The sequence below is a fragment of the Pangasianodon hypophthalmus genome, chromosome 3 (genome assembly GCF_027358585.1).
Source record: "Pangasianodon hypophthalmus isolate fPanHyp1 chromosome 3, fPanHyp1.pri, whole genome shotgun sequence".
NCBI lineage: Eukaryota > Metazoa > Chordata > Actinopteri > Siluriformes > Pangasiidae > Pangasianodon > Pangasianodon hypophthalmus.
The window spans coordinates 19,199,304-19,215,591 of record NC_069712.1 but is presented as its reverse complement, the minus strand read 5'-3'; the positions used below and the strand labels follow the sequence as shown (position 1 = coordinate 19,215,591).

The 16,288-nt window shown below is 38.0% G+C and overlaps 2 protein-coding genes across 5 annotated transcripts in view; one reads left to right on the top strand and one right to left on the bottom strand.

Moving 5' to 3' along the window:
- tet1 (tet methylcytosine dioxygenase 1) overlaps positions 1-6,900 on the bottom strand; it is a 31,375-nt gene extending 24,475 nt beyond the window's left edge. The window contains exons 1-2 of one of the 3 annotated variants that reach the window (XM_026935928.3): positions 6,871-6,900; positions 1,882-3,471 (exon numbers count right to left, since the gene is read on the bottom strand). In XM_026935928.3, coding sequence (XP_026791729.3) covers positions 1,882-3,324 — 1,443 coding nt within the window. In that variant the 5' untranslated portion in view covers positions 3,325-3,471; positions 6,871-6,900. Of the gene's footprint in view, positions 1-1,881; positions 3,472-4,402; positions 6,788-6,870 lie in introns of those variants that run through there. The other 2 variants (XM_026935913.3, XM_034302756.2) reach the window with 2 other exon arrangements.
- A 591-nt stretch (positions 6,901-7,491) lies between these two features.
- Positions 7,492-14,464, top strand: slc25a16 (solute carrier family 25 member 16). Of its 2 annotated transcripts, XM_026932472.3 has the most exons (11): positions 7,492-7,906; positions 8,915-9,065; positions 9,755-9,847; positions 9,965-10,098; positions 10,197-10,260; positions 10,391-10,512; positions 10,594-10,660; positions 11,695-11,857; positions 12,624-12,692; positions 12,876-13,037; positions 13,954-14,464. In XM_026932472.3, the coding sequence occupies exons 2-10, from the start codon at positions 8,960-8,962 to the stop codon at positions 13,030-13,032; spliced, it is 975 nt and encodes a 324-aa protein (XP_026788273.1). In that variant the 5' UTR covers positions 7,492-7,906; positions 8,915-8,959; the 3' UTR covers positions 13,033-13,037; positions 13,954-14,464. The 2 variants fall into 2 exon arrangements, with proteins under 2 accessions (XP_026788273.1, XP_053088433.1); XM_053232458.1 differs by having other exon boundaries at positions 7,493-7,906; positions 12,876-14,464.
- The last annotated feature ends 1,824 nt before the right edge of the window (positions 14,465-16,288 follow it).

Below are 16,288 nucleotides of genomic sequence, written 5' to 3'. Positions count from 1 at the left end.
GACAGGATTTGAACTTGCGATCTCCCAACAACAGGGCAAACACTTTTGTGCTGTGCCACTTCGGAGATTTGAAAAGATGTGTTTTTAGTGGTTGAAAATACTGTTTTAGTGTGCATGGAAATGCAAAAGAAATAAGAAAAAAAAAAATCTAAATTATTTGCGTTATTATGCACTAAGTCTAAGATGCGCCTTTTATATTACCGCCCAGTATAAAATGTCTGACTCTCAGCTAGCCAGTAGTTGAAACTGTTTATGATGCTGACTTTACATTACTTCACACAACCCTGAAAATCTGATGTGTTTTAGCACAGTCAACATGCTGTTCAGTCTTGCACAAGAATTGTCAAGACAAAAGCCATGATGTGTTTAGCTTTGTCTTGATTGTAATAATAGTATATAATGAAAGTAATTATGCTGGCTCTAACACCAATCTTGCGGATCAAATCACCAAATTTAATCACAGGATTGTCGCTCTAACTCACACTCCTCCCACACATACAAACATTGTTTTTCATGACAACGAACCACTGCACAATATGAGAAAAAATAGGGTTTACACATTTATTAAGTTTTTTCTTTATCTTTGAATATATCCATTGTGCGTTACTACAACTTTATGGTGCCCAGATACTTGATGGCCTCATGCAACTTTCCTGAAACAACTATGCTTTTACCAAAATTTTCCATGTTTTATTCTGACATCCAGAATATGAGACAGTGAACAGCTTCCTCTATCCTTCTGGGTCTATGAAGCAGTTAAAGCTTTTAGTATGAGAAGTTAAGCTAGGCATAAGCTGCAGTGGAAGCCTGCTAATCGTTGATCAACCTATTTAATGATATAAAGAATTCATGTACATGACTCGTGTAGGTAAAACTAAGAACCTCACCAAGATTTACATGTAAGACATTTGTTGCAATGAAGTAATACATATTCCAGTATGTTCCAGTATGTTTGTTTGTGTGTTTTTGATAACGTGGCATTAATATCTCAAAAGGACTAAATATGTCACTGCAAAAGTTGTGCTATTAGGCAGACACCAGCACATTCCTTTGTATTACTAAAGACCTGAATGTTTCCATTAGATTATGACAACGATATTTATATAATACATAGTTCATTTAAAATCGATTCCCACTGCATTTCAGCAGCAAATGTGCAATGTATATGAAAATGTATAAACATTCATGCTGACAGGAGTGACAAGAGCAACAGAGTTTCCAGGTTTCTATTTACTGCAATTCTGTCCTGAACTCTGTACCTCAATTTTCTAGACGGCCCTCGACTGAAGAAAGGGAGTAAACATTCTCACATTTGCCTTTTGGCAACTTTGTCAGTGCGAATGCGTGACATGACATGCTCTGAACAGCACTGAATTTCAGCACAGCGTGACACTTCAGCTAAAAACATGCTACAGCTTTCTGGGCTAAGGAAGGAGACACGTCATCGTGGCAGTTTAGCGTACGGAAGCCTATCATTCCCTAACACACACAAACAGACACTCACACCACGTGCTGAGCTGACAGCGACTCGTGGTTGGCTACTCCCATTCATGTCACAGCAGGGGAAGCAGCCGTGTAAAACACAGAATGTGACAGCTGGCATTCTTAAGCTGTTCTAAGATTAATAAATGTGCCCAACACTCTGTTAAAGCCCATGTGAGTCATTTTCCAGAGTTTTGCTTTTCACATTAACATCTCTCTTGCGTGTTGAACTGACAAATCCAGAGAGCTAAAGAGCATGAAAAAACATCTGTATATGGAGAAAATACTTTATGATCTGTGCTACGCTATGAACTGCTATTGTCACGAACTACAGAGTTTCACTTTAACTATGGTGAGCACTGAGGAACAGAAACAAATGAATGAAGTCAAGTGGCCTACCTCTCCAGCAGAGATCAGAGAGGGCCTTTTTTTCAGCTCCACACATTTCCTGAGCTTACAGATCTGATGGCCAGTCTTTCGGTTTAAGCAGCAGCTGCACTGTCCACAGTTGATCTTGCGAAGACAAGGCACACATGCCCCACATCTCCTCCTCTTCTTTCTCTCCTGAACTTGGGGGAAATGCTGGTGTAATTCTGCCTCCAGGAGGGAAGAAGCACCTGCTTCCCCAGGTCCTGGAGCCAGTCCTGAACCTCCAGCCTCTGACTCAGTGTCAAAAGAGGATTGGGTGCTCTCTGAGCTGCTCAACAGTTTATTTAGGAAACATGTTGGTGTTTGTGACTCACAGTCCAGGCCGGACAGAGAGCTGCAGTAAAAGCCTGCGCTCAATGAGAGGAGTGACAGCGCTCCTTCGTTCTTGTTGTACAACTCATCATCATTGTCATTTGCATCTTTGGTTTTCACATCCACGTCATTCACGTCTTTGGCTTTCGGGTCTAAGGTGCACTGATGCTCACTGTCCGCCACCTGGGTAGGGTCTGGAGTGTGCTGAAGTGCTGCTGATTCTTTAAGTAATTCATTTACAGGGGGCACCACAAACACATCTGGCTGAGAAGAGCCTTTTGGAGTTATTTGAGGATCAGTATCATGTGACTGTGAAAGCGTGGATATTGTCAGGTCTGAGGTATTAAGTGTACAAACAAAGTCCACTTTAACAGTTGAGTCACACGAGTTCACAAGCAAATCACTGAACTCAATGCTTGGTTTGGCAGTGTTCTGAATGGGCCCAGGGTTGTTTTCGCTTTCTACCATTTCAGAGGTGACCTCTGCCTTCTCCTCCTCCACCTTAGCAGCATTGAGAACAAGTGATTCTCTGTCCTCCTCGACTGTTGTTTCTTCAGAGCCTGGGTTAAAGGGGGGATGCTCTCTGTCGGGATCAAGTGCCTTGTTTTGTTGGACATCACTTTTGGGGTCACAAAGTTCTGGGTTTTTCATAGTCTCCTGTTCCCTGGTCTCGTGGCCTTTGTTGGGCTTTTTTGTGACCACCCTCCTGTGAGACTTCACTTCCTGCAGGACAATCTGGGACAACTGACTGCCTCGAAAGGACCTCCTCCTGCCAGCGAGGTCTGCAAACAGGCCATGTTGGGTCTGAGAGCTACGTGTGCACCTGACAGATCCTGTAATGTTAAATGTATTATTGGTCTTGCTTGCTCTTCCTGGGACTGCTTTCTTGGTGACCTTGCTGATGGCACTTCCCTGGACCACCCTGGTTGCTTGATTCTTTGCTTTGGGCTGTCTGGTTACTGGTTGCCGTGTACGCGTTGTTGGCCCCCTGGGATTGACTGAATTCACCACTCGTCTTTTATCAGTAAATGATTTCAACTTTCGAACATTTTGTTTTATTGGGGGGTGTACTTTCTTTGGTCGTTTGACAGTATGAGGCATAGCTAAGCTTCATGAGAGTGAGGGGGTTAAAAGATGAGTCAGCACACATGGGAAATGGAGTTAAGATAATTTTTAGCTTGAAGATCTTTCAAATATGGAATTTGATCATCCTTATTTAGCGTCCAGTCCAATAAAACCTGGGCATGTCTGTGGAAAACATAAATATATCATGATCTCATCCTAATAATCTCTTATCTCATCTAATATCTTGTTATTATACTTGTTATTCAGTTATTTATCTTAAAGCGTGCTACTCAGTAACTATGATAAGTAAATAGTTGTAATAAATGATAAGTAATTACAGTGAAACTAATGTAAATAAGGTACTGTAGTTACAGGAGTCAAGAATAGAAGATGGACCTGCTGGCAAGCCTGGACTTTGAAGGTGTTAAATGATGGATTGATTTTATTATTGTGTAATTTTGCTTTATTATTATTACTTTAACATGCCTTACACTGGAGTTAGTGGCCATTATGTGGTGCACTGAAGTGTTAGTGTAATAAATGGTGTGTGAAGTTCCTTAGTCTGTTAGTTACAATGTAACACAGCAACATTTATAAAATGTAGCCTAAGTGTGGAAGAAATTCAATCTAAAAATCCGTTATTGTTGTTGTTGTTTAAAGCAAAACAGCATATCAGCAATGCTGCTTTAACCAAAGCTAACGCCCTAGTGTGCCAGAATGCACAGTCCTTAAAGTTATCTTTACTCATTTCCGAAAACTTTTCAATATTATATTTGGAATCATTTACATTTATTAGTATTATACTTTGTATAAAGTCCTTGTGTGTTTCCAATCCTTCGCAAACGCTGACAAGTTATTAAAGTAGACTTAGCTAGTCCAGATGAACATTTACTAACTTGGCTAAACTAGCCTTAGCCACTTAGCCACTTGCTTATCCGTTCCTGGTGCTACAAAGCCCGCCTCAGCGTCACTTATTCTCGCTTTAAACCGTCTGAAATCCACTCTCTATACAAAATTAGAGAAAAAGGACCCAATACTCATAATCAGCGGCTAATTCTGTGGTGGTGTTACAGTAGCGCGTACACTTTAAAGCCAGTTTAAATACTTTACATACCGGAGAGACAGTTGCAGCGTCTGACCTGCTAATAATACTCCACTCCTGGAAAAGACGCCTGGTCCTTCAGCATTTTCACTTAGCGAACTGGCTAAGTCGGTCGAGTTACTATAAACTCATCGATAAGTCTACTAGAAACTTACTCATAACACTGCCATGCTGTCTCGGTGTAAAACACCGTGTTAAAGCGCACTTCTACGTGAGCGTGTAGTGCAGCTCCACTCCCTCCGGCCTCAGACAAAACGCTCAGTGGACTTTCACTCTCTGAACCCCTTCTGCTCTCCACACCGCCTCTGCACTCATCATGTGTGCCATGTAAATGTCAAGACACACATCATAACCATAAGCAAGGTGTCCTTCACAACAACATACACTATATGTACAGAATTACAGTACTGTGCAAAAGTCTTAGGCACCCTAGTTTATTTTTTAGTACAAATTTTGTTATAGATTTTTATTTTATGACTTCTACATTATTGATTCAGTACAAAAACATTTTAAATTTCCAAACATTAGTTTTCCAGCACAAAAGTAATGTTTGTATGTCAGTAAAGAAAGCAGCATATTACATAAGAGACACTTTTCAGACAAAAAAACATAATGAAGGCTGCTGAGTTTTGCTGCAAAAATAAGAAGCGAGTGTGACAGTCAAAGTCTCCAGAAGAACTGTGGCTGCTTCTGTAAGACGCTCAGAAAAACTTACAGCTAATTTCCTTATAAAACTGCACACATTGTACCTGAGACTACTATTTTTTTTTAAAGCGAAGGATCATCACACCAAATAGTGACTTTGTTTCATTTATTACTGTTTACTGCTCTTTATGGTATTTTTTTTAATGTAGAAACATTTAGTTTCATTATTTTTGAAGGCATCTTTGCTCTACAGCATTTCTTTGCATGTGCCCAAGACTTTTGCACAGTACTGTGTGTAGACCTTCACACTACATGTGGGTTTTCACTAAACTGCAGCCACAAAGTCAGAAGCATACAACTGTATAGGATGTTGTTGTATGCTGTAGTGTTACAATTTCCCTTCACTGCAACTATGAGGCACAAACCTGTTCCAGCATGACAATGCCCCTGTGCACAAAGCGAGCTCCATGAAGACATGATGTGCCAAACCTGGAGTGGACGAACTCTACTCCTGATCTCAACTCCACTGAACACCTTCTGGGATGAACTGGAACATGATCTGCACCCCAGGCCTCCTCACCCAACGTCAGTGCCTTAACTCAGTAATGCTCTTGTGGCTGAATGAGCACAAATTCCCACAGTTACGCACCAAAATCTAGTGGTCACTTTGAAAGTACCAAAATTATAGACTGAAAGTAAAGGCTTTAATGTATTTATGCCATTAGTATGCTAGTTAACTACATTTTAGGTAATAATAATAAGAATTCTAATTCTACTAAAATGTTAATAATAATAATAATAATAATAATAATAATTGTTATTATTATTGTTGTTGTTGTTGTTGTCATTATTAATGTTTTAGTAGTATTAGAATTAATTTCATTGGTGTTATTCAGATATTTGTTAATAATGTTATGGGAAAGCATACGGTATGTTAAGATTGAATGTAGTAGATTTTCTACTTTTATATCTCTCATTATATTTTACATTTGACACATAATCAAGTATCCTGAGGTGCAACATCAGATGCACTGTAATAGTTTTTCATGAAAGTTCAATGATTGCAAATAAAGAAATGCTAAATTTTTCAAGATTTTGTGTATCAGCACACAAATTTGCAAGTATACAGTTAGCAAAGGGAATTCCCAATATAATGTCCACAACAGGCAGGTTGAGGTCAAAGCCAGAAAACTGAAAGCATGACTCTTTAACAAAATCAACACATTTAACACAATGACACATGCAACAAGGCCGTATATAAACTTAAATGAATGAAAAGGTGATGTTGTTCTTTGTCATTGCAACATATGCCTTTTTGCAGTATCTGATGCATAAAATTCTTTTAGGTTTCCTTGACCTTGACTTGTTGGGATGAATAACCCTCCTTCAAACACTAGCATTTTGTACACACCCATAAAAAGCTAAATGTTTAAATTGTGAAGGAATTATGTAAACACAGCAGTAAGCCAACAGTTAGATTATAACAGAGATTGCAGTAGCCTAAATTATAAATAATAATATAGAATAATCATGACAATAATATGGTAAAATATGATAAAACATTTGATATCAAAGATTTCATGAGCAGTGAAATGTAAAGACCAATAAGTCTGCTGCTATTATCAATTTAAAATAGAATTATAAAGTAAGATTCTTAGTTAGGCTATTTATAGGCCAGTTATACTGTTCGCTGTGTTGTATACACTGGTTATAATATTGAAACAATAATATTATATAATATTATACAATATAATATTTGTAATAATAATAACTATATTACTATTTTATTATTAAATTGCAGGTTAATCATTAAACTAAAATAGTTAAAACCATACTTTCAGCTACAGTGACGTTCCATTGCCGCTTAGCAATGACGTAATATTTATGCGACAGAAACGATCGTAATGGGTCTGTCTCAAATCGGCGTCTTTATCTATATGGAATCAACTCGTATTTCGGCATTGAAAAGGTTCTAAGTTTTCGTAATGTAAATGTCATCCTAGAGCTATATCATACTTTCTATGGTATGGCTTTAGGTCTCCAATAGCTTAAGACAGCGGGTCCTAAACTTTTTGCAGCCATAGACCAAACAAACAAACAAATAAAAATTTTAACGGGGCCCCTTATACTGACGAAACAGACTGATATTATGAACACAATCCATCTGTTCATCAGTTCATCAGACACATTAGGTAAACATATCATATGTATTTATTGGAGACTATCTCCCTATACTTTCTGCAGAGAACCCAAGCATTTACACTGAGATTACATGCAGAATCGCATTTTGTAACATCCCAAGTTCTGCACTTCGTGATCCCTGCTCTAATATGTAAATCAATTTACAAAGTCTTGGTGATTTGTCTGTGTTAGGACAGAATATAGTAACCACAAACTACCACCAAATCCATCCTTAGATCCTAGTTTGAGGAACTAGAAGTCGATTTGAGACGCACCCTATAATGAGCACCGGAGGCGGATAGCCAGTGAAAGGGACACGTGCGAAGTTTGTCCCTAATGTCCTGAATTGGCCTTATGAGGAAAGCCCGGTCATCAGGATGGCTGCACCTGATCAATACGGTCTACAATGGAAAACATTTTAACCCATTAACATTACTGCACTAGATTCACAATCTGGCAGTGTCACTCAAGAGCTAGCTAATTTGGCTAATCATTAAATTTGGCAGGGAAATGCAGTAACGCAGATTTCACGGAGACCATCTGTGATCCGGAACTGCTGCGTGTGTAGACGATCACACAGGATCACACGGGATCACACAGGATCACACAGAATCACACGGGACCGGCGCAAAGTCCGCGGAGGAAACACACGGAGCCAAAACCTCGACTGACAGTTGACATTGTTGACGGGTAGGTTTGTTTTATATCCGGGGGCTTTCTGTGCTTTAACACAACACGTGGTTCCTGCCTGCAAAATAGCAAAAATATTCTAGATTACACCGAAGATCCGATCACAGCACTAATCCCTTGCTTTATTGACCGGATCTGTTGACAGTTAGTTAGCTAGACACTATCTGGTTAGCTAGATCAGTGGTTTCCAAAGAGAGAGGTCAGTGGAGCATATCCAGGAGCTCAGTCACTTTTTAATCTTGTTACAGTGGTGGAAATCACAACCCAGCATGATCAAAGTTATTATATTTATTACTGACGTATTATAGACTGGAATAGTTGAATGGGTTTAATCCAAACCTCAACAAAACAACTGAAAAACTAGTAGCCTATAAATCATGTTGACTTGAAGGTTGACTAATGTGTGTCAGTGAATAGCTCAGGAACAAAATCTCTAGACTATCACTGTACACATTATTTAAATGGTCATGATATAAACCTGTGCTGAGATTTATTTTACAGCTAAATGGGCCATTGGCTATAAAAAAGTTTGAGAACTCGTAATCTAGATAATGTAATGTATAGCATAACCTTCATAATGACATGCCTTTATGAGAATATACATGAATTTATAAGAACATACATCACTACAATAAGTAAACGTAAGTGTAACGATGTAAGAGTTAATTATATTATGGTTATTTATAAGGTTTACAATACAGACAGTGCAGTGGTTCATTATGGTAATGACGTAAAACTACGATGTAGTGCATAGTCACTAAAAAAATCATTTCTAGTCATTTCTTTCAGAAGTAAAGATTGATAATAATTACCCGTCATAAAACAAACATATTGTAGTTCTAGTGGTGCCGAGATGCGTCAAAATTTGTACCGTTTGTACCAGCGTTATCCAGTTAGTGTGTTATAATAATAATAATAACATCAGCAACAATAATGATGATGATGATGATTATTATATATATAATTTTTTTTTTTTTTTTTTTTTATGTGGGGTGTTTCATGTTTTAGATTGTGCTGAAGACATGCCTGTGCTTGAGTGCTGATCCACTAATCATGACAACCGAGGCGTCTGTCTCCTCCGCTGGTCGGTCTCAGATTGCAGGAGGGAACACTGTGCAAAGGGACTACTACTACGTCCTCCGCTCCTTTATAGCAGGAGGTAAAGTTGGTCAATATATCTTCTGGTTGAACAAGCTGTACAGGATTTTATGCAAAAGAAGCAGGTGTGTGTATTCAGTGACACATAGAGTGCAACATAGTAAGCTCTTATTGTATAAGGCTTTATAACATGGAGAAAATGTCTAGTGTAATTATGTTTCTACACATTGTGATTACGACATGAGTTGCAATACTGATAATCCTTTGATGTGACATTGCATGCATTGCATTAAATAGAAATACTGCAGTTTGCTGGATTGTGTGATTGATGTGAATCATCAAAACACCCACACAGGCAGCCACACTCATCTGGAAGATCTGAGCATTGGTGCAGATGCTAAAAAGTGTGGTTTGGCAAAGGGCTCTTTAGCATATTTCAGGTTTATGTGATCTATGAATATTTCAAAGGCTGATAAGGTTGCACGTTTATAGACACATTGGCTTATCGTTTGTACTTGTAAAAGTTAGATTGTGCAATGTTTCACTGAGGCATTTGGGTTAAGAGTGACTTTGTTTTTGGCCTAGAAGATGAGCCATGCTTTGACAGTGACAAATTATGCAGCTGTTTCCTTCATACGACCTTTAGAGAAGCTCATTTTGCCCTTGACTGCCATTGTGAGCCAGTGAGGTGACAGGATTAAGTAGCCATAATTTAAATATGGGGTGTCATTTTTTTTCCCACTTATGTAGGTGTAGCAGGATGCTGTGCCAAGACCACTATTGCACCTCTAGACAGAGTGAAAATTTTACTACAAGCTCATAATCCTCATTACAAACACTTGGGTAAGTAATACCTATTGCAAATAAGAGCAAGATAATAGATTTATTTGGATTATACTTTTAAGGGTAAACCTTAAATCTGATACCAAACTATACAGTATATGCTTGTGCACTTTGTAGGAGTGTTTGCTACACTCAGGGCTGTACCAAAAAAAGAGGGCTTCCTCGGGCTGTACAAAGGAAATGGGGCCATGATGGTCAGGATCTTTCCCTACGGGGCCATTCAATTTATGGCCTTTGACAACTATAAAAAGGTACTTCACATTATTCATATGTATGTATAAGGTCTACAGTTATATAAGAATGTCTGTTTAACAGTGTTAGTGTGTTTAATTTTATTTTGTATTTGTAGTTCCTTAGTACACAGCTTGGTATATCTGGGCATGTTCATCGGCTAATGGCTGGGTCTATGGCAGGTGTGTAATATTGGCCATCCGTGTAGATAAGAAAATATATTTTTCTTAGTTTTTAGATGTTATAAATGAGTGTATTAATGATATTAACTGACTCAGAGTGTGCTTCTCTGTGTTTGCACTTCTTCTATAGGAATGACGGCAGTCATTTGCACTTATCCTCTTGATGTTATTCGTGCTCGTCTGGCGTTTCAGGTGACCGGGGAGCATCGCTACACTGGCATAGGAAACGCCTTCCAGACCATCTACCTGAAGGTATAAGAGGAAGGTGGTGTTTGAATGAGAATTGTTTTGTCATATCCTTTTTTCTTTAAAAAATGTGCTTTCTTTTCAAAGGAGGGGGGTATCCCTGGGTTCTACCGTGGTTTAATTCCAACCATCATTGGCATGGCTCCCTATGCAGGTTAAGCTTTTTTCAATTGGTTGTCATTTCATTAAAACTTAGGCCCTGGTTTAGGCACTAATTTCGGTGTATGTTGGGTAAATTGTACATGCTGTAAATGAGTGTGTTGTGAATGATATACAAAAACCTTGCACAAATGACGTCACATGCAAAGAGACCTAACAACATGCAAATAACTAATTGTTCTCTATAGCTAGGGTGAGTTTAGATATCAGAGAGTTCCCAGAAAAGTAAAGTGAAACTAAAACATGATTGAAGTCAGTGGGATGCTTCGAAAAGTAGTGTAGACAAAGAGTGCGTTCTGTTCATAAGGTATACAGTCTCTGCTCAAAGTATTGGAACTGCAAGGCCGATTATTTTGTTTTATATACACTGAAGATATTTGGGTTTGAGATCAAAAGATGAATATGAGACGATAGATCAGAATTTTGGCTTTCATTTCCTGATATTTATATCTAGATGTATTAAACGATTTAGCACATGACACCTTCTGTTTGAACCCACCCATTTTTCAAATGATCAGAAATATTGGAACATGTGATTGACAGGTGTTTCTTGTTGATGTGCTCTGTTAGATTGATTGTTTAAACATTTAATAGCTCTAAATGTCTACTCTTGGTTTGATCCCTGGGTTTCACCTGTAAAGACTGCATTTGTTGTTAAAAAGGATAAACCCCATGAAGACCAGAGAGCTGTCTATGGGAGAAAAGCAAGCCATTTTGAAGCTGAGAAAAGAGGGAAAATTGATCAGAACCATTGCTCAAGCATTGGGCATAGCCAATAAAACAATTTTGAATGTCTTGCTCAATTATTAATGCAAACACACAAAAGACATACTACCGTGCTCTTGTCAATGACGCATTCCAACATAGACCCTATTAGTAAATCAGCTTGAATGTTTTTGCGAATGTTGTCAAGTTGTTAAACTTTAATAAATCAGGGCCTCATTGTAACTTTAAATGTGATGTTCCCGGCTGTATACTATCCTTTTTCTCTATATGAATTGTGTGTATTGTATTTTTGATTTCCTCCAGGATTTTCTTTTTTTACATTTGGAACACTGAAGAGTCTGGGACTGGCTCATTTCCCAGAGCTCCTGGGAAAGCCGTCACTGGACAATCCTGATGTCCTGGTTCTGAAGACACATGTTAACCTGCTATGTGGAGGAGTAGCAGGGGCCATTGCTCAAACCATATCGTAAGTTATACCTAGGACTTTTTAAATTCATGTGTACAAATGTAGTGAAAATCAATATGTAGTGGCTTTTAACGCTTCATGATCCGCAATAAATCAAATTTATAAACCATGATTGCAAGGGCATACTTTAAGTATTTGTTTTTTCTTTTTTTCTTGATTTTCTTTTTTTTTTTTTTTTTTGATATTACAGTATTGGAATATTGTTTTCGGACTGGCCACTTTATTCGGAACACCTACCCATTCTTGCAATTATCCTGTTGGCCAATAATCTGGTGGCAGAAAAGCATCTCAGAAGACTAAACCATGAAACCTTTGACATATTGTGCATTCTGAGATGCTTTTCTGCTCGCCATGGTTGCAGAGGAATAACTGATCAGCTACAGGCTCCTAAACCTAAATTTGGACATGACACAGTAAAAGTAAAAAACTAATTACAACTGCTCTATTAAAGCACCCATTGTTGAATATATGGGATAATCTTGATGTAGTGGTTTTAGTGAATGAGTAACATTTTCCTTCCAAACCAATCCTTTGTTTTTGTTGTTACTTTAAGCTGTTCTGCTCTGCTCACTGGGAGGCCCGGTTCTGATCTATGTTTAGATTTCTGTCTGAGTCACTCATTTGCTGGCCTTAAATGGAGGCCAAAATTCTGTTTGGTAGCTGGACATACTATTTTAATAAGTATGAAAATGTGTGAAGGATACACTTGATACTTGAAACTATTGAACCTGTAGTTTAATAATCTCTCTTGATATGTGTTGTTTAGCTATCCTCTGGATGTTGCCCGGAGGAGAATGCAGCTGGGAGCAGCCCTCCCTGATGCCGACAAATATCTGTAAGTTGTTGTCTGATTTTAAATATAGTTGTGCCCTATCTTGGTGATAGTAGTGTTTATCCTTTATATCATATGTATAGGTGGTAGTAAATAATTTACTAGTGTTAATTGAGGCAATCAAAGATTGTTGTTTCTACTAATTCTAATATGTGGTTATACTCTTTTTTTTTTTTTTTTGCCTAGGTCCCTTACAAAGACCCTTAAGCACGTGTATAATCAGTACGGGATTAAAAAGGGACTGTACCGTGGCCTGTCTCTCAACTACATCCGCTGTGTACCATCGCAAGCCGTTGCCTTCACCACTTATGAGTTTATGAAGCAAGTCCTGCACTTGAACTAGAGCAGGTATCCTCACTTCCACACCAGGAACAAAATTGTTGTCCACACAGCTTCTGGGAGTGTTGTAGGAGCACTGCTCACCATGTTCACATGTGGATCAGGGGAACACCATTTAACACAGATCACTGGAAATTATCTGCTAATGTCACAGTGGTTGCACTGAACAATCCACCTTAACCATTCAGATTGTATTATGTCTTGTGTGAGGAAACTAGTGACACAATCATATATTTTTCCTGGCTGCTCTGTACATTTAATACTGATTATATGTCGGTATGTGAAAGCTATAATCTACCACGAGCATGACTGAAAGGGAACTGTGATTGTCTTGTCAACACAGAGTTAGTACTTTATTTTTCATTAGCATACACTGCATTAAATAGTGGCATACACTCTCCATCCACTTTAATAGGAACATCTGTACATCTGCTCATTTATGCAGTTATCCAATCAGCCAAGATAACCTGGCAGCATCACAATGTATAAAATCATGCAGATACAGGTCAAGAGCTTCAGTTATTGTTCATATCAAACATCAGAATGGGGAAAAAGTGTGATCTTTGTGATGGGTCACATAAGTCTTAGGCCAGATGATTACTTTCTGAGAGCCTCTGATAGTAGATTCCCCTTTTCTATTAAAGTGTGATAAATTAAGATTGTCCATGCATATTTGAGAGATTCGTTTTAATGTTATTATTTTATTTAAGTAAAACATATGTTTTAGCATCCTGTTCAATGCTTTGCTTTTTTTTTTTTTTTTTTTTTTGCATCCACTTGATGGCAGTCTTAAGCTGAAACAGCTATCTAACAGCGAATTATCTGTACACGATTCAGTTATCATTTTTTATCATTAAGACGATTTTAAATGTTTTTTTTTTTTTTATTAATGTTTTTTATGTGATAAACATGCCTTTACCTACAGGTGCTGCTCTGTCTGATGGAACGAAAGATGAAAGACTGTTTAATCTTGGTTAAAAAGAAAGTTTAACTAGCTTTCACAGCTTGTGTATATAGAGTAAATTGAACATTCATCGTTAATATGCTTATATTTATAATTTCATAAATTAGCATAAACGTCCCACGTTTCATTTATTGTATTAGATGTCCATGAATGAAATCATTATAATGTGCTCAGAAGAATTGCTCTGAGAAATGTTTGTCTTGTTACCGTTGCACTTGTATTGTGAGACTGATAGGAGATTTAATGTTATTAATCATGTGATCATGAGGGAATTTACCTGTATAAGATTAAAATATGAAATTAAAGATTTGGAATTTCACATCAGGCAAATATTGATCAGTGAAAATTATAATTTAATGGTTGTTGATGCAGTGGTTATTAAATGTACATTTCTATTTCTGCAAAGCATCATTTGGTCTGGATATGGTCTATGTGTCAAGTATACCAATAAAATGTACTCTTTTCTGTAGAAGGAGGTTGCAAGCACTGTTCATCATCAACTAACATATAAAGCTATGTTGATTCCTCTGTCTTTTTGGATGCTGACCAACCCTGGGATTGAAAAGACATAAGTTCATGATGATCAGTTTAAATATAATCATGGACCTAGCCTACTATAATTTAATACTATAATCTTCTGCCTGTTATCTATTTTACTTTCAGTTGGACCATACTCACACACTCAGATAGGGTGAGGTTAGTTATGACTCATTATGCTGACTTCAGGCACTGCATTTTGTGTGCCCTGATGACAAGGTTCTTTGAGAATATACATAATCTTGTGCATAATGATGTGCCTCTCTTTGAATATACAGTCAGGTCCATAAATATTGGGACAGTGACACAGTTTTGGTAATTTTGCCTCTGTACACCACCACAATGGATTTGAAATGAAGCAATCAAGATGTGACTAAAGTGTAGACTTTCAGCTTTAATTCAATGGCTTCAAGAAAAATACTGCATTAGCCGTTTAGGATTTACAACCATTTTTTACAGAGTTCCTCCATTTTCACAGGCTCAAAAGTAATGGGACAATTGACTGATAAGCAGTTTCATGGCCAGCTGTGGCCTGTTTCCTCCTTATATCATGATAAATTAAGGAGATAAAAGGTCTGGAGGTGATTCCAAGTGTTGAATTTGCATTTGGTAGCTGTTCATGGGAACTCTCAATATGCCGTCCAAAGAGGTGTTGATGCAAGTGAAGGAGGCCATCATTAGGCTGAAAAACCAAAACAGACCTATCAGAAAGATAGCAGAAACTTTAGGAGGGCCAAATCAACAATTTGGTACATTCTTAAAAAGAAGGAATGCACTGGTGAGCTCAGCAACACCAAAAGGCCTGGGAGACCACAGAAAACAACTAAAGTGGATGATTGCAGAATTCTTTTCTTATTGAAGAACAACCCCTTCACAACATCTAGCCAAGTCAGGAACACTCTGGAGGAGGTAGGCCTATCATTGTCAAAGTCTACAATCAAGAGCCACCTTCATAAATGTAAATACAGACGGTTTACCTCAAGATGCATACCTCTGGTAACACTCAAGAACACAAAGGCCAGATTAGACTTTGCTAAAAAACCTCTAAAAAAAAGCCTGACCAGTTCTGATGCAAGATTAACTTGTACCAGAATGATGGGAAGAGAAAAGTATGGAGAAGGAAAGGAAGGGCTCATGATCCAAAGCATACCACATCATCCGTCAAACATGTGGAGGCAGTGTTATGGTATGGGCATGTTTGGCTGCCAATGGAACTGGGTCACTGGGGTTTATTGATAATGTGACTGTTGATAGAAGTAGCAGGATGAATTCTGAAGTGTACAGAGCTATACTTTCTGCTCAGATTCAGTCAAATGCTGCAAAACTGATAGGACAGCACTTCACAGTACAGATGGATAACAACCCAAAACATACTGTGAAAGCAGCCCAAGAGCTTGGAAAATAAATGTTCTTAAATGGCCAAGTCAGTCACCTGACCTCAACCCAACTGAGCTGCTTTTCACTTACTGAAGACAAATCTGAAGGCAGAATGACCCACAAACAAGCAGCAACTGAAGATGGCTGCAGTAAAGACCTGGCAAATCATCTCAAGAGAGGAAACTCAGCATTTGGTGATGTCCATGGGGTCCAGACTTCAGGTAGTCATTGACTGCAAAGGATTTACCTCCAAGTAATAAAAATAATACTAATATTTATGATTATATTAGTTTGTCCCATTACTTTTGAGCCTGTGAAAATGGAGGAACTCTGTAAAAAATGGCTGTAATTCCTAAACGGTTAATGCAATATTTTTGTTAAA

What these genes read in the sequence shown, in the direction of transcription:
- slc25a16 (XM_026932472.3), top strand. Translation starts at nt 8,960, where the DNA reads ATGACAACCGAGGCGTCTGTCTCCTCCGCTGGTCGGTCTCAGATTGCA. An exon ending in CCGCTCCTTTATAGCAGGAG is followed by an intron (nt 9,066 to 9,754) that starts GTAAAGTTGGTC and finishes CCACTTATGTAG; the next exon opens with GTGTAGCAGGATGCTGTGCC. An exon ending in TGGCATGGCTCCCTATGCAG is followed by an intron (nt 10,661 to 11,694) that starts GTTAAGCTTTTT and finishes GATTTCCTCCAG; the next exon opens with GATTTTCTTTTTTTACATTT.